Source organism: Cryptomeria japonica, chromosome 5 (assembly GCF_030272615.1).
Source record: "Cryptomeria japonica chromosome 5, Sugi_1.0, whole genome shotgun sequence".
NCBI classification, from domain to species: Eukaryota; Viridiplantae; Streptophyta; class Pinopsida; order Cupressales; family Cupressaceae; genus Cryptomeria; species Cryptomeria japonica.
This window is the reverse complement of record NC_081409.1, coordinates 269,035,504-269,060,698: the sequence shown is the minus strand read 5'-3', so window position 1 is coordinate 269,060,698 and position 25,195 is coordinate 269,035,504. Positions and strand designations below refer to the sequence as shown.

Genomic DNA, 25,195 nt, shown 5'->3' with positions numbered 1-25,195 from the left:
CATTATTATAAACATGAGAAGGAAAGAGCCAAGTTTCTAATGATCATACGAAGAACTATATGAACAATGAAATCATACTTCATTAACATTCTTATAAACATGAGAAGGAAAGAACCAAGTTTCTAATGATCATACGAAGAACCATGCGAACAATGAAATCATACTTCATTAACATTCTTATAAACATGAGAAGGAAAGAACCAAGTTTCTAATGATCATATGAAGAACCATACGAACAATGAAATCATACTTCATTAACATTCTTATAAACATAAGAAAGAAATAACCAAATTTCTAATAATCATACAAAGAATCATATGAACAATAAAGTCATACTTCATTAACATTCATACAAAGAACCATACTAACAATGAAATCATACTTCAATAATAACATTCAGATTGCACTCAATATAAAATGTACCCTCATGCTCAAAAACCATTGCTTTTGCTTTCCCCAATAGGGTGTGTCCCTTTTTACAAGGCTTTTATGATGCTAAACATTAATCACTAAGCGCAATTCCATATAAATAATAAAAAAATTACAGAGGAAATCTAATTTCTATATAGATATTTATAACACATGTCCCGAGTTCTTCCGAACACGCGTCCCATAACGTTCACATCAACGGATCGTTGTGCTGGCAGATACGATTTCCAGTATATTTATCACAGCTCCTCAAAGTCATATTGATTTTGTATCTCATTTGCACTGATCACTACACGCGTTTTGTTAAGTTTTCTGATCTTTTCGTATTGCTTTTCTCGCTGCCCATTTGATTGCAGTCCTACAGGTAAGGTAAGGTGATTGGCCATGATTGGCCATGCTTACAAAGTTTACACTTGAAAATTCTCTTACATTTATTATCCACCTGCATTTTTTAGGTTTTTCAATTTTTTGGTATTGGCATTCTTGCTGCCCATTTGATTGTAGCCGTTTAGGTAAGATGATTAAGGTCATGCTTACATATTTTCTTTCGTTTCCTGTCAATTTAGCTACCATTTACGAAATATGATTGGGAATTTTAAGTTCTTTGGGTTTTTTTTAAGTACCCTACTGCATTTTAATTAAACTAGAGTAGTATGTATTTATGGTTATACCCATGATGGAATCTCGGATGCATACAGCTACACTAGAATTCTCACTTAGCATTAGTGCCCACTTGCATTTACCGAGGTTTCTCGAACTTTTGCATTGATTTTCTTGGTACCCATTTGCTTGCATTCTTTCAGGTAAGATGAATGCTTACATGTATGCTTTTAAAAAAAAATTCTCTGTCAAATTATCTACAATGAAAGAAAGATCATGGGAAATTTTATCTATCTTTGGTTATTAAAGTACACAGCTTTATTTTAAACTACAGTAGAGTTACGTGGGTTTACAACTATGATGGGATCTGTGACGCATCCACTTATAGCAGGGTTCTCAATGGTTTTTGTACGTGAGAGTTGCCTTTGGAAGCAATTCAAGCTTTGCAACTTTTAGGAGTTAAATTGACATCTGAATCTCTGCTCTGTAAAAATTCTCGTCACTCTTTATGGACTGGTCAATTTTTTAATTGTCGTTTAAGCGGGATGGAATCAATTTTTTTCAACTTTCGTTTAAGTGGGATGGAATCGATTTTTTTTTGGATTCAAAGGAAGATGTATTATTATTTCATAATTCTCAAAAGATTTCTCTTACCCTTATTATGAAGTATACTTCTCAGACAGTATAGTAAAACGTATATTGTTTCCACACCATTCGTATTGGAAATTGCAATCCACACATCTACACTAAGGTTGTTAAACCAGTTTTAGTTACGTTCAAGAGGTTCAGTGGTCCATGGGGCTACAGATGCTATAGTTGTCTCAAGCATCAAGAGGGGCTGAACTTAAGGTTCATGCTGCTTATATGAAGTTTAGCACTCCTGGATCAGAAATTTCCCTAGATTCTTTATTCCTGCCTCTTAAAGATGTCATAATATCGAATCTACTCTTGAGGTCATATACTTGACCCGAATACTTTCATAAGCTGGACATTCTATGATGAAGTGTTTCTATATTCCAACTACTTCTTTCATATACAATACACATATGCCTTCTTCCTATTTCTTTAGAAATGCACATATCCAGTGACGAGCTAAATTTCATCAGTAAAGGGCAATTATATCAGTGAGAGTAGGTCCAATGTTCAAATTCTTTGTTGTTTCTATATTTCAACTGACTCTGTCATATAAAATACATATATACTCTGTTCCTATTTCTGTATAAATGCACATATCGAGGGATAACTTGAATCCCATCGTAAAAGGACAATTATCTCAGTGATAGAGAAGCTTACAGGAGGGTAGATTCTATGTTTGAATTCTAGACTGTTCAAAATTTTGGATATGCTGTTATGACCCATCTCAACATGAAAGTACCTTGAAGGAGTATCCTGGAATTGAAGCGCACTTGTTGAATGATTTTGAAGTTCCATCATGAAAGGGTGAGTGGCTTAGTGGTGGAATATGTCACCAGCCACAAGCAGGTCCTAAGAATGAATCTGAGACTGTCAACAATTTTATTAATGCAGCTACTGCTTATTGCAAAATAGTTATTAGATGAATTAAGATTAGAAGATGAATAGTTAAAGTGGGTTTTGGCAATCCCATAGGGGCAACTATTTTCACGTGTTTTTGCTCTACTTTTCTCATTAGATTGAATTTTGAAAGCTATTTTTGTCTATAGAAATGGTTTTTGGCAAGCTGAAATTTCTGACTTTAGTTAGTATGTGGCAAAAGTCTGCCCCAAAACAATGGTAACTCAAATATGTAACCTAGACTGATTATGAAATTTCATGATTGGTATGAAGCTTGGGAATTACCTGGCAAGGAGTTTCAGTTGACTCTGCTCGGTTTCAATTCTTTGAGGACTATTGACAGTTGGGGTTGAGTTAGTTTTTGACACACATATAATGCAAATTTGCATTCTCATCAACATTCGATTTTGCTTTCCAACAGCATCATAATTTTTCATTTTCGATTATTATTGTTTGGTAAAGCACTCACACCCAATGGCTTATTAATGCATGGAGAATCCACTACCAGGCTTAGAATTGCATTTGGCTTAGAAGCCATTCCAGAGATGTATATGATCCATCAATAGTCACTCAGTACTTGTGCCCAACCTCATCAAGTTGGGCCCACATCCTTGCTACTGCATTGTCTTAGGAGAGTGCTCATTGTGGCACGAACCTGGTCAGGATTATAGCAGTCATGATTGTTATGTGCCTAATTTGTTGTTTTCTATGTAAACTGTGATAATTTTGTGACCTAGTTTTTATGACAATTTTAGATGTCAGATTATTCTCATAACACGGTCAAATGAAGTAACTTTTTGGGCACTTATTACTTTTTTTCTCCCAAAACATGATTGGAAAAGAGCTGTTTCATTTTACTTTTCTTAAATAAGTACTTTGAGTTCAAATGTCAACGCTCTAAATTGGAAAGAGGTGTTAAAACTTAAAACATTTATCTTTTTCATCATTCATGGGATTAAAATATTCTCTCCGGGGAAATCACAAATATTATATAAATGAATTTGGAGTGATTGTTTATGGTTCAGTTATTCACTATTATAGTGTTGGTTTCCTATGACTTTTCATGGACATAGTTTGCCACATTGTTGATTGGAGAAGCGTTTTAGGTTGTTCAGGGTTTATACTTGAACTTTGGCTTTGAGATTGCTTGTGTTCACTCCATTCTTTTTGTTGTATTTGGTGTGGAAACTTTATTGAGTCTCTTTAGGAATTCATCTTGACATTTAGTATTCATGAATGTTGATGTTGGGAATTTTTGAATCTTTTTGTTTGCAGAAAATACTGCAAGATGCCATATGGAACGGTTTCTGCTAATGTGAAGTCACCTACTTTGGGAGTATTTGTGGATTTGGGTAATCCCTTGCTGAATCGAACAGTGGATGGATTTATGACAATTGGAACTGTATTACTTTCTTACTTGGTCTATTTCCTGAGAAAGATTGATTAAAATTTAAAACTAGATAGCAAGGATTTATTTCAGATATTATTGTTTTGTAAATTCACATGCCATTGTGATGGTTTCTCTTATTCTTTTAAAATTCTTACTCCAATGAATATGCATGCAATAGCGTTAGATTCATCTAATTACTTACATATTTGCAAAGATGTCTAAGTGGGTACTAATGTGGATCATATGTGTCCAAGCAATATTGATTGAAGAAATACCATCTCTAGATTTAAAGGTTGTTGGTAGCCTAAGTCTAGAGTAATATTAAAGGTAAACATTGAGAGGTTTTTTGGACATATCATGACAATAAATTTTATGTTTTGTAGCATTATCCAAGATGAGGATATAGCCGTAGGTTGTTATGGTAGCCTAAGTCAGGAGAAACATTGATAGTGAATGTTAATTTTTTCATACATATTATTACTATTTTAAATTTTGTAGCATTGTCCAAGATGAAGATATAGCCATATAATCATTTCAGATTAGTGAACATAATAGTATTGTGGAAACTTGACATGATGTATGGTTCATCACAAATTACCAGGCACAACTTTTTGCATACCCTTGCATAGTCAATTATTTTCTAATTCTTGTAGACTAGTTTCCAGTCTATTGCAATCATGTACACTGTTGGAAAAAGCATAATGTGGCTGCCCATGGATTGGCAGGTGGGTGCTTCCCGTGTGATTGCAGAGGAGACTTATGATGCTTTGCGCAAAGGTAAAACATATCCTTTCTCTTTGACATTTCTTGTTTTGCTTGTGGCAGTATTTCCTCTTGCTACGAGGCAGATCACCTTAACTCCTTAACAGAATCTTTTCTTCATAGACGGCTCATGTAGGTTTTGAATGGAAGTGGCTATGCAGCCACATAAAAAGCAAGTTATATAAAAGGAAAAAGGCACATCTTAACATGTGCCCCTTTATATAACTTGCTTTTTATGTGGCTGCATAGCCATTTCCATTTTGAATAACTATGTTTTAGTTTTCTGCTTAATGTTTTGTCTTTCATCTTGTATGGTTTATTTGAAAGGAAGTCACAACCTAGCAGTAAATTAACTTCTTGCTACGAGGAAGATCACCTTAACTCTTAACAGAATCTTTTCTTCATAGACGGCTCATGTAGGTTTTGAATGGAACTGGATATGCAGCCACATAAAAAGCAAGTTATATAAAAGGAAAAAGGCACAGCTTAACATGTGTCCCTTATATAACTTGCTTCTTATATAACTTGCTTATTATGTGGTTGCACAGCCATTTCCATTTTGAATAACTATGTTTTAGTTTTCTGGTTAATGCTTTGCCTTTCATCTTGTATGGTTTATTTGAAAGGAAGTCGCAACCTAGCAGTAAATGAGCAGTATCAATTCCTACTCATGGAACAGAAGCATCTTGGAATGTCAGTTTTTGTAATGAATTAGGCTTCAGTATAAACAAATGAATTTTTCTAAGATTATATTAAATATTTATATATTTTTGCTTGTCAAGTTCTATGAAGCAGGCAAAGTTAGAACTGATATTTGGGGATCTAAATAAAAATGACTGAGCACAATGATATTTCCAAGTGTGTATCCATCTTTGGGACCATGTTGGTGAGAAAATTGATCTGTGATTGATGTGGATATTCCGATATTCCAATGAATGATTTACAAATGGATTTATTTTTCCTTATGTGCCAATCCATTGTTCAATGCAATTGAAAATAACATGCATTAGGCTGCAAATTGATGCTGGCCATGGCCCAATGGCTGCCATCTACACCATAGACCAGCTTTTCACTTGTGCACATGCTCATATAAATGCCTACAATGTGTATTTATCAGGTTTCACCCCTTCTTTATTCGACAAGACCATCAGTGAAACAAAGTATTTTAATTATTTACTTTATTTGAGATGAAAACTAATTTTGTTTTATGTTATGAACATGTACTACGCTTGTAATTAGCTAAGCATGTCACTTTTAGTTGAGTTAAGCACTTAAATTAGTGAAGTACTAGAGAAGAAAAGTAGGGAAACATATAGCTCAATCACACATGAAAATAGATATTAATACATGAGTTTTCTCTTTAGAAGCCCATTGTTGGAAACTCTCAATAAGAGTGAAGCTACTTCACCTGTATCCCTTACTATCTTGAAATTTTTTACAAGCTAGTTACTCAAATTTGACCATTTGAATATTCACCCTAGGTTGCTGATCAAGTATATGTACAAGTACGATGCATGTACTATGCTTGAGATGAAAATAATTTTGTTTTATGTTATGAACATGTACTATGCTTGTAAATAGCTAAATATGTCACTTTTTGCTGACTTAAGTACCTAAATTAGTGAAGTACTTGCAGAGAAGAAAAGTAGGTAAACAAATAGCTCAATCACACATGAAAATAGAGATTAACACAAATTTTCTCTTTAGAAACCCAATGTTGGAAACTTTCAATAGATTGAAGCTATTTCACCTTGTCTCCCTACCATCTTGCAAATTTTTACAAGCTAGTTACTCAAATTTGACCATTGTAGTCATTGCTAGTGCCCTAAGTTGCTGATTGAGTATGTGTACAAGTATGATACATTAGTATGACATTTGTTTTTTTGGGTGGGGTGGGGTGGAAGGGGGGAGGTGGGGGTAGTTATGTCCATAAAAAAAGAAGTAAAAATCATATATATATTTTGCACTATAAACATAATTAAGAATAGAATACCATATATCATGCATATGCTAAACAAAACAATTACAAATTTCAGAATTGGAAATACAATATCCTAATTTGATATCGGTTTATCAAACTTTGCATGTCATACTCATGATAGATGATATTTCTTTACTATTAAGATAATAGTAATACAATTAGTAATCAACATCATATGTGTCATCATTAAGACCAAGACCATTATCATCGTCGTCATCATCATCAACATTAGATAATGCAAATAGATTAGGAGAACCACATGGAATCCCATTGTTGCTCATGCAATAGAAGAAAGATCCTAGTTAGTTCACTTTGGGTCTACATCCCATGTTGCCCTTTTTTTGTATTCATCTTTTGTAAGAGGCACAAGTTGGAATGCATGTAAACTAGCCCCTTTGCTTTGCTTGGTGCCAATTGATTGCACTTCATTGAGTGGATGGAGGAGTGTGTATTCCAATTCTATTTAGACGAAGAACAACTAGCAACCTTTTGAAGCAAAGTGAGTTTTAGTTAGGGCTATTAAATCAATAAATTGTAAATCAAAATTCGAAATTATTGAACTTGTTGGTGCCCAACTTTCAAGTGCCAAAATTTGCTTGGTACAAGTCCTTGGCCTCATTTTTCCGATCATATATAACAAATCTAAGAAAACTTCGAATAGGTCTCCCTTGGTCAAGTTTGAATATAAATGATTCCTCATCATCCTCCATATACCTATTAGTTGTTGGAAATTTTAAAAATACCCAAAACTTGTAAGTATCCTCCATATACCTATTAGTTGTTGGAAATTTTAAAAATACCCAAAACTTGTAAGTTTGGGGGGTTTTGTTCATTTTCTTAAGTTTTTGCAAAGTTGCGGACTTTTAATGGACTATCAAACATTTCTTGCTAGTTCAATATTTGGCGTCGACATCCATTCCCGCATAGATTTTCCACAAAGTCTATTGGTCCCTTATTTTGGTTTTTCTTCATATCCTTCTTTTGTGGGGTTTTGATGCATAATCGAATGTTTGTCTCCCCTCTAGTCCTCATATCCACTTCCACAAGGTTTCCATGCATGTTCCTATTTTTCAGCTTTGCATATCTCCCTTCCTTTTCCACACCCCTGCAACCCCCAATTATTTCTCCTCCCAATTATTTCTCCTCCCAATTATTTCTCCTCTGTGGACTTTTGAAGTGGAATAGAACTTCTTCCTTTTCTCATCTATTTCCTCCAGTTTCCTTGTCTAGTTTTGCATCATTTTCTTGCACCCTCATTTCATTCATTTGCATCCAATTGTCGAGTTTTGTTGGATTTCTAGATTTTTGCCCCCCATCCACTTCCCACCTCTAGTTTTGCATCAAAACTCCACATCTATTGTTCCTCTCCTTTCTCCTACGATCCCCTCCTATCCTTTCCTATGGACTTCTAAGCTTACATTCCAATGTCTTGTCTTGACATCCACTTCCACATCATATTCTCACAAATGTGCCTTTTGCCATGTGTCCACCTAATTTCTGGACATCTAGTTCTCGACTTGTACATCACATCTCTCATCAAAACCTTCCATTTCCCAATGTCACATCCCCTTTTGCTTCAAACTTTTGCATTTCTTCTAGATTGCTTCTTGCACTTGTCAGATCCTATTAGGATGCCATTAATGGCCTAGTTTGATCCTACAACTACCCCAACCGAGATTTTCTTTCCCAAAAACCATTTTTATCTTAAGGGAACATATTCAAATGCCATTAATGGCCTAGTTTGATCCTACAACTACCCCAACCGAGATTTTCTTTCCCAAAAACCATTTTTATCTTAAGGGAACATATTCAAATGCAAATTCAATGGAGGATGAAGGCGACCGTATTGCCATTAATGCAATTGTTGAGCTCCAACACCCAATTGTGCTCGTGCTTTCTCTAAGTCATCCATTTGACAAATCTTTACTTGCTTTACATGCCACATTAGTGATGTCCAGTTCTCTATCGAATTCCTGCAAGGTTTCAATGACTAGAGAAAGAACTAGAAATACTAGATCAGTTTTTTGAACCGATGTTAGTCATTTCTCTTTTCCATGTGATTTAAAATGCAAAGGAGCTTCTAGGGTTTCAACTCCTACAAATTTAGTTGCCATTAGAATAAGGTCTTTCAAAATCCCGAGGTGATTGTAAAATAAATGGTTTTTGTAGTTGAATATGTCTCCATGGCTCCATTTGTAGATATTTGGGGAATTCTATGTTTAGGTTCCTAGTTGCCATTAGAGCAACATCTTTTATAAATCATGAGGTCATTGTAAAATGAATGGTTTTTGTAATTGAATGTCTCCATGGCTCCACTTTAGATATTTGGGGAATTCTATGTTTAGGTTCCCTCTTGCCACATTTGCTGGTACAATTGTAATAGGTATTGGATAAATGCAGATAGCATTCTAAGCCCTTGCAAGCTTTGTAGGGGTTGTTTCTATTACATATGGATTGAATAACTAAGTATGGTTGTTTCTATTACATATGGATTGAATAACTAAGTATGGTTGTTTCTATTTGATATCATTATTTGTGGTGTATGTATTTGCACAACTCATTCTTTTATTCTTTCAATATGTTGTCTCTCATGGTATGTTGCGACTTTGTAACCCAATGGATTAGGTACTAGTCGTGGAAGTTGTGATCCACCATATGTCCAAACCGAACACATCTTTCATTAGTAGATTAGGAGTGCGAAATTAGTTTGTATGCACTTCCTGGTTTAGTACTTCAACAAGGGAAAACATTTGTAGTGAGTTCTTATCATGGAGAATCATGTTTTGCATATTTGGAGTTGTACAATAATGCCCTTATCAGCTTGGTATGAGATCTTATGTGCAGCATTAGTCTTTGGTCTAGTGATAGCCTTTGGGATAAAGTGTACATCGGGTACTATTGTAGCACTTTCAACTTGTTCATCTTGAGTGGTGATTAATCTTGTTAAGAATTCCTCTATGGAAGCTTCTCTTGGGTCTAGCTGAGCTTGGAGTGAAGGAGAGATTTACCCACTCTTAGCTCTTGTCACCCATGCTCTATTGATGAATTGATATATTCGCCTTTAGGAACGAACAACCTTGGCCTTGAAGGGCATTGATACCGCTAAGAGTGGGCAGCGATTTCGGGATCTAACAAAACTTGTGACAAAAGTTTGATTTCAAGAATTTGGAGGTGTGGCAATTGATGGTCATTGAGGTGCCACCAAGAATGATGGTCATTGAGGTGCCACCAAGAATGATGGTCATTGAGGTGCCACCAAGAATGAGCATCTTTGACGTTTTGGAGGCTGCAAAATCAGCAAACTCGATCACAATTGCATCCTCCATATAAGGATCAAGGAAAATCAGCAAACTCACTCACAATTGTTTCCTAAACCCTCTGTTGACTTCTACATCACGATTTGGTGGCACCTTTGTTGGCATAGCAAGGATCTCTTCGCTGTAATATTTGGGAGTCAATTCAAAGGTAAGATGGAGTGGGCTGGTCATTTTGTTCCAATGCTCAACACAAATTGATCACACCTCTTTGAAAAATGTTTCTTTAGGATCTTGCTTTTTTGCATGTATCATGGACTTCATCTTTTCAATCATTGAGTTGATGCCATTGTAAACCTCTACCAGGCATGGCTTATCCATGTTAGTGAAGTAGATAATGCTCATAATGAGCTCGGTGAAACTAAGAAGATATTTCACATATCCACCAAGTGTCATTTATGATCATTTGCTTTACATTTGCTGCCCTTTCACTATTGCATTGCCTCGAGATGGACTAAGATTGGTTGATAATAATGCGAGAAAGCCTTCTTGCACCTTCACAAGTTGTCTTGTGAAATAAAACAGTAAACAATGTTAATAAAACAGTAAACAATGTTCATATGTAAGAACACTTAAGCAATCTGAAAACATTGCAAATCATAATAGGCAAATAACCTAGTTTTGTATTCAGCAAGAATCCATACATTTATTTGGAGTTGTTCTCAATCTGGATTGATGCCAGATGGAGGAATATTACTGGCAACGAACAAGGAAGACCAAATAAGCCGAATACAAGCCTTCAAGCCACCCTTCAAGCCAACATACAAGCCTTCAAGCCACCCTTCAAGCCAACATACAAACAAGGTGTGGTTGCAAAGGAGGCGCGGAAGCTGCTGCAAATCACGTGCCAACTGAAATAGACTAGTCGCCCTATTGAAACCCCCAATATGCATGCTAAATCTTCAGGCCAAGAAGATGTGTCTTCTACCTCTGACAATCTCTGTGCAATCCTGGATAAATCCATTGTCAACTCCTGCTGAGGGCTACGTCGCAGATCAAAATCACTCTTCCAGAGCAATTCCCAAATTTGCAATATGCACGCTGAATCTTCAGGCCAAGAAGATGTGTCTTCTACCTCTGACAATCTCTGTGCAATCCTGGATAAATCCATTGTCAACTCCTGCTGAGGGCTACGTCCCAAACCAAAATCACTCTTCCAGAGCAATTCCCAAATTCGCAAGTTTCAAAATGATCAAAGATGCTATCAATTAGGTTTTCATCTCCTTATAACTCCTTTCCCTTTGCAAGTCGAACCCTAAAGAATAATAAAGCTTGCACTTTATAATTAAAGTGACACTTTCCCAATTATGGCGCCAAACTATAGAAAAATATCACTTTATTTCGAATAAATAGCTTCAAGCATCCAAAAAGACTCCGGGAGGTGAGAATCATGTAGCAAAGTTCAAGACCTTTCCAACCAGCTATAACACATAGGCATATCAAACTAGATGAAGCCAAAAACCCCTTATTACTCCGAAATGGCTATATACATAGCCTTATTTTAATTTATTTAATCGCTAACTTAGGAAATATTTAAATATATTAAATTTTTTCCTTAGATCCAATAATAGCCCAAAATAACCAACCAAACATGAATCTGACTTCGTCACCTGTCTGTGTTTGATGCCGGACAAGATGGACCAACTTGCAGTCCCATCCCTAAAATCTAGGGATACTCCTAGAAACTAGGAAACACACCCAATCTTCTTGAAATTGAAACCATGGTATGGTCCCATGGAATCTCAAATATGGAAACTGCCACAACCTCCTAAAAAGTAGGGAATCGCCCTAAAAAGTAGGAACCTCTCTCCAAACACTTGTAACTGCTCAAAAGGATCCTGCTCTACTCCTTGGTCCCCCAGGTGGTGATTCAGTCAACTGCTAGTTCTCCCTAAAAAATAGGAACTGTCGTCTGAAGGTCCAAAATGGCTCACAGAGCCCCTGCAAAGCTCCATGACCCTCAGAATGAGTCCCCTAACCATGTCATTGACCTACGGGAACTCGAATGGTAGGTCAACCCCTGCTCATCTCATGTCACCTAGAAAAGGGGACATTACAAATAAAAAATAAAAAATCAAAGAAGAATGCATATTTAAACCGAGAGCTGAACTTGGATAATGCTCATAATGAGCTTGGTGAAACTAAGAAGATATTTCACATATCCACCAAATGTCATTTATAATCATTTGCTGCCCCTTCACTATTGCATTGCTTCCAGATGGAGTAAGATTGGTTGATAATAATGTGAGAAAGCCTTCTTGCACCTTCACAAGTTGTCTCAAGAGGATTGTGTTGGATGAAAATTAAAACCCATTTGAAAACAGAGAACAAAAACCAAAAAAAACAAAGAATGCATATTTAAACTGAGAGCTGAACTTGGATTGTTGTTCAACCACCACACATATATGTTGCTGACCTGACCAATGCTATCATTTGTATCAAGGATGATGGCCATTTTTTCTAGAGCATCTGTAATCCGTTTTTTATCTCACTTTTATTGCGTAATTAGGTAACTTTGAAGCTGGGCCAACGTAATTTATTATGTTTTCACTTTTCCAGTTAGGGCTCCATTCATCTTTTTGAGTATTCTTGATTTGTTTGACTGTTAGATTTGAGTTTCCTTCAACTACCAACTTGGTTGCTTTTTATTCTTCTACCAGATTTGTTTGCTTTCCTATAGCTCTTTGATTGGCCATCATGAATTAGTTTTCATGGTTTTCTGATAATTTCTCTTGTTATGGTAGGTCTTGCATTAGAAAAAGAGGCACCATGCAATTTCAATTTTAATTAGTTTTCAAGGGATCATTCCCAAGTGTTTTTTGGGAATATTATCATTCTAGGAAATCAGAATCTGTAAGGAATGGTCCATTGCTTTGCTATATTGAGATCCACAATATTTGTCAAGTTAAACCTGTTATCCATTTTTAGCATAAAGGCAATTGATGAAGGGGTGAAATTGTTTCTTTTCTTTTAGAGTTTGGACCAAGCCATTCTCATATTTCAAACTGATCTATTGTTAGGAATCTTAGGATTTCCCTTTAATAATGAGCCACAAATCTGTTGTATTTTTATGTTATCTATGGCTTCTTTTAGTTGATCATATTGATTTTGAAGGGAATGGGGTTGATGATGAAAGATATGGAAGTTATTTAATTCTTGTCTTCTTCAAGAGTGTAATCCAAGATAATGACATGCATTTGTTGCGGAAGGCTATTTTCTAGTGGTTGCAGACCAGGGTAAGAAAGTGGATGTAATGTCCCCTTCCACCAAGTACATCATTAACTAATTAGCCTATTTTTATTCCCATAGGCTAAGGCGAAATATTATGGAGGATACTCAAATATGAATGGACCTCACGTCTTAAGTTCATAAGTTATTCATATTTATTTATTATCTAGGCCCACTTTATTATTAACATGAGGGTGCCTAATATCACTTAGGTGATTTATTTATCATAAGCCTAAGTTAGAGTATTATTATGTCCTGGGTGACTTATTATGTGGGTAATTTAATAATTTGAAAGGCTTAACATAAGCCTAAGTCGAAGTATTTAATCAAGAGACAAGAATCGATAATAATCAAGAGATAGGTATCGATTGGGATGAATGGGCATTCGGGATTATTCATTTGATTTTTGCAACCGTCTTTCTCTTTGAGCATCGAAGCTTGAGGAATCAACCCAGGACAAAACCCCTGGTGGCTGAATGGTTTGGAATCTTTGGATGATACCCCAGGCCATTGAATTGCTGAATACATTGTCAATTTGGTGAAATCGTAGCATCCAAATTTCTGCATACATTGTCAATTCGGTGAAATCGTAGCTTCAAATTTGTATAGACAAAGGACATCGCAGGGTATTATCCTTGCAGATAGGCGAATATATTCACAGATCCATATTGAGATAACAGAAAGCGATCATTTATAGACTCCATTCACAGCCATAGCTGGAGTTACAGGCATGTTGGGAGCCATTCACAAATAGCGCAGCCTTTTACAGTTGCTGGGATAATCTTGGAGGGCGATCCTATTGAAGATTGCAGCCTTCAATTATGGGTGCAAGATTCGAGTTGAAGGCAATACGGGTATGAGCCGCCTGTAATGTTCTGTATTTCTGATTATTTGCAGCAATAAATGTATACTTTAATAATTATTGAATCCTCCTATTTCAGTAATATTATAATAATACTTGAGAAGATTAGATTATAATATTTTTCATTGCAAATTTTATCAATGCATATACAATAATATTCATGCCACAAAATAAATCTCTAGTGTACAATCAAAACAATTTCTCAAACTTCGTTAATTATCAAAGAAGGGATATTTCAGTGGTATCAGAGCGCAGTGATCCTGCCAGCCTGTGCGGTATCAGTTGCATGTCAGAGTTCATAATTGTATGAGGGTTTGATATCACCTTGATTGTCTCTATGATCCCTAGAGAGGTTGGTCCTCACAGATACTACACCAGACGAAGAGCAGGACAACCAGAAGAGGAAGAAGCAGAACAAGAACCCTTGTTCCAACCAGGCAATATGGCAAAACAACAGAATGAGGATGGAAATGGTCAACCCAATATACAAGATGTACTGGCTCAAATGGCCCAGCAGTAGCAACAAATGATGCAAACCTTTATGTTGTCACAACAACAACTTCTGAATGCAATTGGTAATCTGAGGATCCAACAGCCGCATGTAAGGAATCAAGACGATGAAGGTAGTGAAATAGGACGTGAAAACCTTGCTGAAGTAGCCTCTAAATTGTTAGGACAGCAAATACTAGGTCTGATCAGCCACTTCGCCCTACCTTTTTGCCAAGAAGAAATGAAGAGGAAGGTGGTCTTAAAGGAAGATCTTGAAGAGACGCATATCACGGATGATGAAATGGCTGCTTATGATGATTATATGGCACTCCCCGATCAAGTTAGGGGATTAATAAATCTGAATCACTTCATAAATCAGCGAAAAGATAAGGCTAGATTCAGATTGGAAAGGCAAGATAGAGGGCCTAGAAGGCAAACGAGACAAGGCACTCTCAACCCAAGGAATACAAGGAAGCCTTGAGCAAGGTTCCTTTACCTACTTTTGATGGAAGTGGAAAGACAAGTGCCAGATCATGGGTGCATAAATTAGATTACATTCTTATCACTTAAACCCATGGAGGAGGTTAAGGCTATATAGTTTGCCACAATGCATCTAGAGGGAGTAGCATATGACTAGAGGTACCATGGATTAGTGTCACAAGATTATACCATGATACATTCCTACATGAAATATCCTAATAGGGAATACTTGCGTTTCTTAAGCAAATGTTTTAAGTGCACAAAAGGATTTGTTCATAGTATAAATAAGATCTTACATGCAATCAAGATAATGTAAGAATAACAAGTAACAAAGCCTTCAAGATGGCTAGTTTAATTGATGGATTGGACCAATCTTGGCGCTGAATACAATTTATTATCAACACTTTGTAAATATAATAAACCAGAATGTTACCAGATGATTGCTGCCTTCAAGTCAGTTGCTTGAATGATTATATTTGGGCCGCTTGGATGAATTCATTGCTGAAATCAATATTGTTAGAGGTTGCATCGAACTTCAAGAGTACTGTTGTGACGTTTTCACACATCGCCCCATTGCAAATGGGGACCCCCTTCTTTTTAGGCCCTCCCGGTTTTTTGGCTTGCGTTTTTGTGGTCTTTTTGCAGCAGTCTCTGCAGTCTCTTTGCTTTGCAAGTGTTTGGGGGTCAAATTGATTAAATCTGCTTTTTGTTTGAGCGAATTCGGCTAAGTCTAGGACTCTTTTTGTGAATTTTAGGGTTTTTGCCTTCTGTCCTAGATTTTAGGGGTTTCTGTTAGGGTTTTGAAAAAACTGAACATACAACTGGAATTAGGACCCTTCAAGGAACCTCCCAGTAAAATTTGAGCCAAAACGGAGCAACTTCCTATTTTTAGAAAGTTCCTATTTTGTAGGGATTTTATTGAGTCTCGGATTGGTCTAATTTTGCCAAAAATCAAACTTAATATTTTTAGTAAGTTTCTATTTTTAGTAAGCGCTTTTCTGACCTATTTTGCCCAAACCTTGACATTTTGAAACACTTACTATTTGGGAAAATCTATTTTTGACAGGATCTTCACAGGAAAACACTGAAAGCTGAATATCTTTGAAGACGCTGAAGATTGAATGTTCCTAAAGACCATTTCTAAATCCGGAAGAGTCAGAAGGTAGACAATTTGGGTCAAAAAATGGTTAACTTTGGAACTCCTATTCCAGAAGAGGAAAGCATGCAAAATCATCCAAGTCTAGAAATTCACATCAATCCACCAATGTCATCCTAATCCGAAAATAGCCTGAAATTTGACTAAGTCTGGAAATTTGGAAAATCTTCCAAAATCCAGGATTTGCATTATGATTCCTATGGACTTGAAACCATTCTCAAACATCCTGACAATATATATGAAATATAACTTAAAGTATAAGAAAGGAAAAAGACATATTGAAGATGCCAATTATACTTAAATGTTATATTTCATATCTATATCCTCTGACGAAGAGCCTGGAACAAGTGGAAAAATCCACCTCTCCATGGACATGTTGAAAATGCGCCCAAGTTAAGGCTGGGGCGCCAAAACCAAAAATGCATTCACAAGTGGAAAATTCCACCTCTCCATGGACATCTCCAAAATGCGCCCAGGTCAGCACTGAGGCGCCAAAATGAGAAATGCATTCACAAGTGGAAAATTCCACCTCTCCATGGACATGTTGAAAATGCGCCAAGGTCTGGGTTGGGGCGCTGAATTGAGAAAGCCATTCACAGAAGGAAAATTCATGAATCCTTGGCGTGGTAAAAAATTTCACTCAAGCAAAAAATTTGAAATTTTGCCTAAGGCACGAAATCCAAGGAGTCCAGGAGGAATAAAAAAAAAAATTCCCCTCGGGCAAATTTTTGAATTTGCTATTTTTAGACACCGAATCTCGACAGAGTGGAGAAAATTTCATAGATTCGGAATCGTGGCAGAATTCTCCATCCAATGAATTGACTCCTAAATTTTAGGAGGATCCCTAAAAAATAGGGATGTTGAAAAGGAAAGGTGAAAAATTGACTAAGTGTTGGAAATTCCTTCCTTCATGACAGAGTTCCTGAAAAAGGTGAAAATTTGGCTAAGTGTTGGAAATTCCTTCCTTCAGGACATAATTCCAGGAAAGGTGAAAAATTGACTAAGTTTTGGAAATTCCTTCCTTCATGACAGAGTTCTTGAAAAGGTGAAAATTTGGCTAAGTATTGGAAATTCCTTTCTTCGGGACAAAATTCCAAGCAAGGAAGAAATACACCCAAGGATGAATTGAACATAAAATTTCTAAGTCAAGGAAGGAATCAGGGATGAACTGAACAAGAAATTTCCCCTCCAGGGAAAAATTTGAAAAATCCATTCTCGGGCATCAAATCACATCCAAATTTCAAAAGTTTTACAGATTTGGATTCGTAGGAGAATTTTCTCTCTCCTAGACCGTGGAACCCTAATTTGGAAATTTTCCTAAAAAATAGGAAATGTGCAAAATTGATGAAAAACCTTCTTCAAGCAAGGAAAGTTGAGGAGACTTCAAGAAAATTCTTCTTGAATCGAATTTTCCCTCTCCAACAATTCCAGATGTGCAGGAGCGGATATACGACGACAGAGTCCATTTGCATGGGAGGATCTATTGAACGCATGGCAGTGTGGTGGTGCATTTATTGCCGGAATATTTGACCAAATGGCAACCTGGTCATTGCATGTTGAATTTATGGCAGATTCCTTTTGCATGCAGCCGCCGCATGTGGAAATGATGGAGCATTTATGACATAATGGGGTGATTTTTGCATGAATTAATATTCAACGCATGTTGGGCGAATTTGAAGGAGGTGGTGCATTTAATGCGCAATGGATGCTATTTTGGGTACTTTTGAATTAATTGTATATGGGCATGATGGGTTATTAATTGGAGATTCCCACCTTGTTGCATCATGTGTGGAGAATCTTTTGGGCAAACCCTAATTAGGGTTTTGCATGTAGCCAGGGCTTGAGGCCTATATAAGGGGTGACCCCCCTCATTTGTAGGAGAGGGAGCTTTGTATGAAATTGTTGCGATAAGTTTTTGAGAAAATAATAGTGAAACATTGTTCTTTGATGGTGTCCACTTGAGTTATTTTCTCAAAACTTGCATGGTTTTACCTTCCTCACTTAGATTAGAAGTAGGAAAGTGCTTTGATTTCAATGGAGAATGTAATGGTATCTGATGAATTTCCATGGTTCATACTTTTTGTATCTTGCTGATTGTAAGTTGCAGTGTAAAGTTAGCTTGAGCCACTAAACTTGTGCTAAGTTCAGTTGTGGACAGTCGTTTGGAGTGCGTCGTTTTGGGTATTCAAATGCATTTTCTCAATTTGAAAATCCTTCAATATCCTTAGAAGATTGCAGCGGTTCTTGCAGAGTTGTAGTTGAACTTGGCGAAGCAGGGCTTGGTTTATTTGGAATTTGTCCACCAAAGCACTATCCATTGTTATCATTGCCCTTAGGAGTAGATTTAGATCCTTCTGAACCCTTTCCCTTTTCTTTCAGTTCATTTTAGTCCGTTCGAAGCAATAGCATTGTAGAATTGCCATATCCAATGATGGAGTTCCAGCCACAACAAAGAAGTGAAAGAACGATGCACACGTAAGGCCCCTTGGATTACCAGCAATCACATCAGCCAACTGAGTCATGTCCACGCATTGAAGGAACCTTGGAGTCGATTGTTTGAACTTCTTGCAATCTTAGCATGCAATCGTACTTTGATCAAGAGAGAGTGAAGTGACCGTTAGGCAACTTTATTCTGTGTTAGACGCTGTCCTAAAAAACATGTCAACAAGTACGAACTATGATCATAATCCACAAAGGAGCAGAATCAGTCACTTCAAGGGGTGAATTCCATCAGAGCAACAACAAATTTGCTCAAACCAAGAAGCGGTCTCCTCTTTAGAAACACATATCAGATCTGCAACATATAGAATAAAAGATCAAGTCAAGATGGGAGTATGTAAAGGTTATATATCATGTATATTTGATGCCCATTTGTTTGTTTTGCAGGAGGTAAGGAAAGAGATCAAAAGGACCAGGTTGGAGGAAGATTGTAACAAGGATCTCAAGGAGAAAATTTCAACACCAAGGACAAGATACAAGGAGGACCTCTTCAAGAAGCTTCATCAACAAACACTAGAGCATGAAGGAAGGATAACCTACATGGTGAGAGAATGTTTTACAATCTTGAATTCCCTTCGGGAATCCAAGAGTTGAAGTCAGTACATTGAAGAGTTACATTCAACCAGGTGCACCAATCATCAAATGTATCGAGAACAAGGGAGGAACAATCAAGTTCATCACACAATATACATAATTTAAGAAGCAGATAGTTTCAGAAGAGTTAATCAAAGTCCGCTTCTCATCATCATTACATTGAGCAAATTGGACAATGTTGAGTATCAAGAGATATTGCTCAATATTCATTCATAATAATAAATCAAGTCTACAAGTGCAAGTTGAAGTGGTCTCCCAGATGGCATCCCAATCACTATTCCTCCAATCAGAAAGGTCCACATCAGCATGTCTAGATGCAATGCACCTAGTTCATACATTGATGCACAAACTCCGATGTACCTACCCTCGATATCTGTTGGTTCATATTCACTAAATGTAATTTTCTCATTGGCTAAGGAGAGTTTGTTGTAACAAACCCTAATTAGGGTTTCATTGTAAAATCTTGGCTATTGATGGAGATTCAATCCTGTTCATTGTAAATGAGCTCTCTATATGAAGATCAAGCTCTTCATTCGTAAAGGTTAATAGCGAATAGTTAGTAGCAGGAGGATAATAAAATAGAAGTTAGAATAGAATAGGAGGAGAAGAAATTGTTGTTGAAGACTTGTAAATGAGATACTCTTTTCGTTGAAGTTATGGTGAAATGTATTATTTCAACGAGTCTCATGGTTTGTACTTCTCATTTTGTTTTCATGTTAATTAGATAGAATGGAGGAATTTGTTGAATGCATTTATGTGGAATCTGTTTAGTCGATACCACTAGCCTCTTGGTGATTGTAAGCATGCCTTGTGTGGTCAACTGGAATACTATGCGCTTAACTTCAAATCACTATACATCCATTGTTTATGCATTAACTTGAATGGTGAGCAGTGTTTGATGGCAATGATTTGAAGATCTTTGAAATGTCCTTAGAAGATTGCACTGAGCTTGTGTCAAATTGTTCAAGTTGATGGTGAGACCTCGCCCAGTAGGATTCCAGCTAATCATTCAACTATCTTCTTACATTCTAGGTCTTAGAATAGACTCTCTCAACCCTTTCCTTTTGCCCTTTTTTTCAATTCAAGTCAGTTTAGGACAAAAAGCATCACAAGATTGAAATATCAATCGATCAAGTTCCAGCGATTCAAGCATTCAATAATTCAACATAAGTCCCCTTGCGATACCAGCAATCACATCAACCAACAAAGCTTATCCTATTAGTTTTTAGGGATCAGATTAACAAATAGGTAGCAGATACAAAATACACAGTAATGCAAAGCACACAACACAAATATACCCTTGGAAAATCTCCCTCTTGGAGGAAAAACCCAGCAACCAAAGTCTCAGATCTGAATATTATTAAGGGCAGAAAACAGTTACAACTTAGCCCAGCTAGGGCACAAATACGAATGTCAACTAAACATACCTATCTGATGTCCTGATCAGATCTGAATATGATCGAATCATTCAAAATATTATGTGCAGACCCAGACCTTGAGTGAAATTCACTGGTCCTCATATGAATTTGTTAGCCTTGAATGGAAGTATGCTCAACCTATATGATGTTCGCCCAGCCTAGAAGATATTTTGTCAACCTCATATGATAGTTTGGCAGCTCTTGAATGCCTTCGCTCAGCACATGAATTGTTTCGCTCAGCCCTTGAACAACTTCAACAGCCCTTGTATAAATTCGTCACACTTGTAGATTCGCTGATGTTGCATAAGCTGATCATGTAGCAGACCTAGTTCGCTTAGATAGCAGACCTTGTGTAGCAGCAGTCATAAGTTCGCTCGCTTAGATTGTGTTTGTGATCCTCAAGTCTCCTTACATATAGGAGATTAAGCATAACATAATACTTGGTCGGCCTTGTGTATTTTGCTGCCTACAATAATTAAAATGTATTTCCTATGCATTACAAATAGGCCTTGACCTATATAATTTACAAGTTACATGTTCAATAGGGCCCGACCTGTTGAGTTACAAGTTACATAAAGGATAGGTCTTGCCCCATAACCATTACAAGTCACATAAATTGAGCGCCCAAATAGGGCCTGCCCTTTCAATGTTCACAAGTTACATTAAGTTCCATTTGGGCCCAGCCCAATTACATAATATAATTAATCAATATGCAAGTTACATAAGCATCCAAATTGGGCCCAACCCTATACAATAAATGATTACATAATATAATTAATTTTAAGGCCAAGGGCCACATTAAAATTAATCAAGCTAGGGATTCAACCTAGCTACATTTCAACACTCCCTCTTAGCTAGGGAGGATCCCTTGAATAATCAAGCTACACCGTGACCACGCTTCATGGACTCTTTCCATGATATCCATCATGCATGCCTGCAGTGGATGAATTCAATATACATCATGGACTCCTTCCATGATATTCATCATACATACTCGCAGAGGATGAATCCTAAGTACATCATGGACTCCTTCCATGATACCCATCATGCATACCCGCAGAGGATGAATCCTAAGTACATCATTGACTCCTTCCATGATACCCATCATGCATACCCGTAGAGGATGAATCCTAAGTACATCATGGACTCCTTCCATGATACCCATCATGCATACCCGCAGAGGATGGATCCACCTTGCATTGCCCGCAGAGGGTGGAAGAGGTCTTTCACCTCAACTTCTCCTAGAGAAGAATACAACACCACCTTGCATTGCTCGTAGAGGGTGGTTCCACCTTGCATTGCTTGCAGAGGGTGGAAGATACAACACAATGTATCATAGAAGCTAAGACTCCCTATCAGCCAAAGCACACTTCTGAAGTATTTAACCTCATTCAATCAAGAGGCTTGCTGATGTACTTCAACTAAGTGGCATCTATCTTGCAAGAAGTCATACTCCTTTCGAAGCCTTCCTTGATGCAACATAATCTACTTTAGTACTCAATACAACTGAAGACTGTTACTACATATAGCGGATGCTTCTTTAAGGAAGTACTTCAAGCTATAGCCAATGCATAACAACTATCTAGAGTTTATCAATAATCCCATCAATTACCAGAACTCAGTTGGATCTGCAAAATCAGAGTTAGCTGTAGAAGCAGTGAAATCCATTATTCAAGATATCAATTCATTGGATCCTTGGCATACTTCTAACTCTAGAGAGTAATGCATTAGGCCTAGTTTATTTCAAATTTTGAAACTAACTCTTTCTAGTTAGAAATCATACGTAAATCAGAATTAGCATTTCAACATTAAACCGATAGGATCAGCATCATGCTTACGAAATCCTAAGCTTACAGAATATTGTCAATTCTTTCATCAAAGCATTTACTGAGGATTGTAGGGAACATAGAACTCTCTCTTAATCCTTAATATAAAGCTTTGATAACCAGATCTTATGAAGATTACATAATATAAGAATCCACTAAGGAAAACAACCATCATAAGTTTTCATAAATCAGAATGAGAAATGCTAATTTTTTCTTTTCCCTTACTTTCACTTTCTACGAAAAGGATCCATAGCACAATCATTATGAACATGGCATACCTTCAACCATCTTCTCAAGTGGAGGAATGAGCTGAAAGCTTGTATAGGCTCTCATGTCTATTCCCAAGCTTCCTCTGAAGCTTGAAGCATAATAGTTCAAGACTATCTCGAAGAGAAACATCAATCAAACATGATTCAACATCCCAATAGAATGAATTAATAATAACATGAAAATTCATGAGCATGATTCAAATATAAAAGAACTTATCTCTTTATTGGCTAGACTCCCACACAATCCACCAACGTTCTTAAGCTGTTTCATTTTCAAGCCCATGGATCTCTAGTGGCTGCGTGGCCTTCGGCCCTTGCCATCACATATCATATACCTTCAGCTCAGCAACGACATATTAGAGTTACACGCAAGGATTGCTTGGAATTGTTGGTATAACAAACTGTAATATTTTGATCATACACAAAGATTTCGGGGATTAAGAGATACTAAGATTACTACCAAAATGTAGTCATGCATTTCATCCTAATTGCATCGATATGTGGTTGTTTTCCCATACAACTTGATGGCTTCGAGGTAAAGGGTTTTGGTCAAGAATGGAAATTCATTTTCCCTCAATATGTTGTGACTATATACAATTTGAACTTAGGTTGGGTAATGACAAAATACAAATTGTGCCATAGATCACTAATTCTAAAATCAGAATCGCCCTTACCAGAGTTATTGATTGTCAAACATAAATCAATGTGTCTAGGATTAGTTTGCTATGTGCATAGAGATGAATTTGCAAATAACCTTCACCCTTCAACCTTGTGAATTGCCTTAATTCAAATTTGGTGGCTGTCTCTGGTTGATAAATTTGATATGAATTCAATGTCCGAGTCAATATATCCACTGACTTCTCAATGAGAGCAAACTGTACATCGCTAGTCCAAGGAATATGAAGATGCTCACGGTCATCAATCGCTCTTCCTAAATGAGGTCGCTATGATATAATATGGTCAATTTGCATAATTCGAATACCTTCAATCATAGTATAAAACTACACAACATTCTTTAACGGAATGTAAATTGTTTTCCAAATATTGAACAAATAATAGTAAGATAACCGCGCGTGTGCAAAGTACTGAAAATGTCATATGTTGATCACACAAGGATTGCAACGACATATTAGAGTTACACGCAAGGATTGCTTGGAATTGTTGGCATAACAAACTGTAATATTTCGATCATACACAAAGATTTCGGGGATTATGAGATACTAAGATTACTACCAAAATGTAGTCATGCATTTCATCCTAATTGCATCGATATGTGGTTGTTTTCCCATAGAACTTGATGGCTTCGAGGTAAAGGGTTTTGGTCAAGAATGGAAATTCATTTTCCCCCAATATGTTGTGACTATATACAATTTGAACTGAGGTTGGGTAATGACCAAATACAAATTGTGCCATAGATCACTAATTCTAAAATCAGAATCGCCCTTACCAGAGTTATTGACTGTCAAACATAAATCGATGTGTCTAGGATTAGTTTGCTATGTGCATAGAGATGAATTTGCAAATAACCTTCACCCTTCAACCTTGTGAATTGCCTTAATTCAAATTTGGTGGCTGTCTCTGGTTGATAAATTTGATATGAATTCAATGTCCGAGTCAATATATCCACCGACTTCTCAATGAGAGCAAACTGTACATCGCTAGTCCAAGGAATATGAAGATGCTCACGGTCATCAATCGCTCTTCCTAAATGAGGTCGCTGTGATATAATATGGTCAATTTGCATAATTCGAATACCTTCAATCATAGTATAAAACTATACAACATTCTTTAACGGAATGTAAATTGTTTTCCAAATATTGAACAAATAATAGTAAGATAACCGCACGTGTGCAAAGTACTGAAAATGTCATATGTTGATCACACCTGATCATGTTATTGTATTATTGAATTGCAGTTTAAATAATGACTGATCAGAAGAACTAAAACAAGTGTACGTCTTCAGAAAAACAGTGTACATAAGCCAAGTTATCTTTCCAGCCAATGTGTAAAACTAATTAGAAGGAATACAGGATAATTATGTAAGCACCAACCACTCAATTGAAGAGACACGTTGTATAGTTGAGCACAAACATATGATTGATAAATACCAAAAAAAAGAACCGAGGCCACAAAATCTCCATGGTGGGAGCACCCACATCATTCTAACTAAATAATGTCTGTTCAGTAGGTTAGATACTTCTATTCTGCATTGTTCTTAGGTTTCATCATCAAGAAATTGAACAAAGTCTCAAGTATATTCAACTTTAATGAAAAGAAAGCAGAAACTAATCAAGCATTACAATTTAATAAATGTTTACTTCGAAATGTAATAGGAAGTGTTCCCCATACAAACTAAATACCAAGC

The 25,195-nt window shown here is 36.6% G+C and overlaps 1 protein-coding gene across 5 annotated transcripts in view; it reads left to right on the top strand.

Annotated features, from left to right (window-relative positions):
• Positions 1–640: 640 nt before the first annotated feature.
• LOC131035207 (outer envelope pore protein 16, chloroplastic) overlaps positions 641–25,195 on the top strand; it is an 87,557-nt gene continuing 63,002 nt past the window's right edge. For 2 of the 5 annotated variants that reach the window (XM_057966852.2, XM_059221407.1), the window contains exons 1-3: positions 641–798; positions 3,838–3,964; positions 4,678–4,729. In XM_057966852.2, coding sequence (XP_057822835.1) covers positions 3,851–3,964; positions 4,678–4,729 — 166 coding nt within the window. In that variant the 5' untranslated portion in view covers positions 641–798; positions 3,838–3,850. Of the gene's footprint in view, positions 799–818; positions 942–3,837; positions 3,965–4,677; positions 4,730–25,195 lie in introns of those variants that run through there. The other 3 variants (XM_059221408.1, XM_057966853.2, XM_059221409.1) reach the window with 3 other exon arrangements.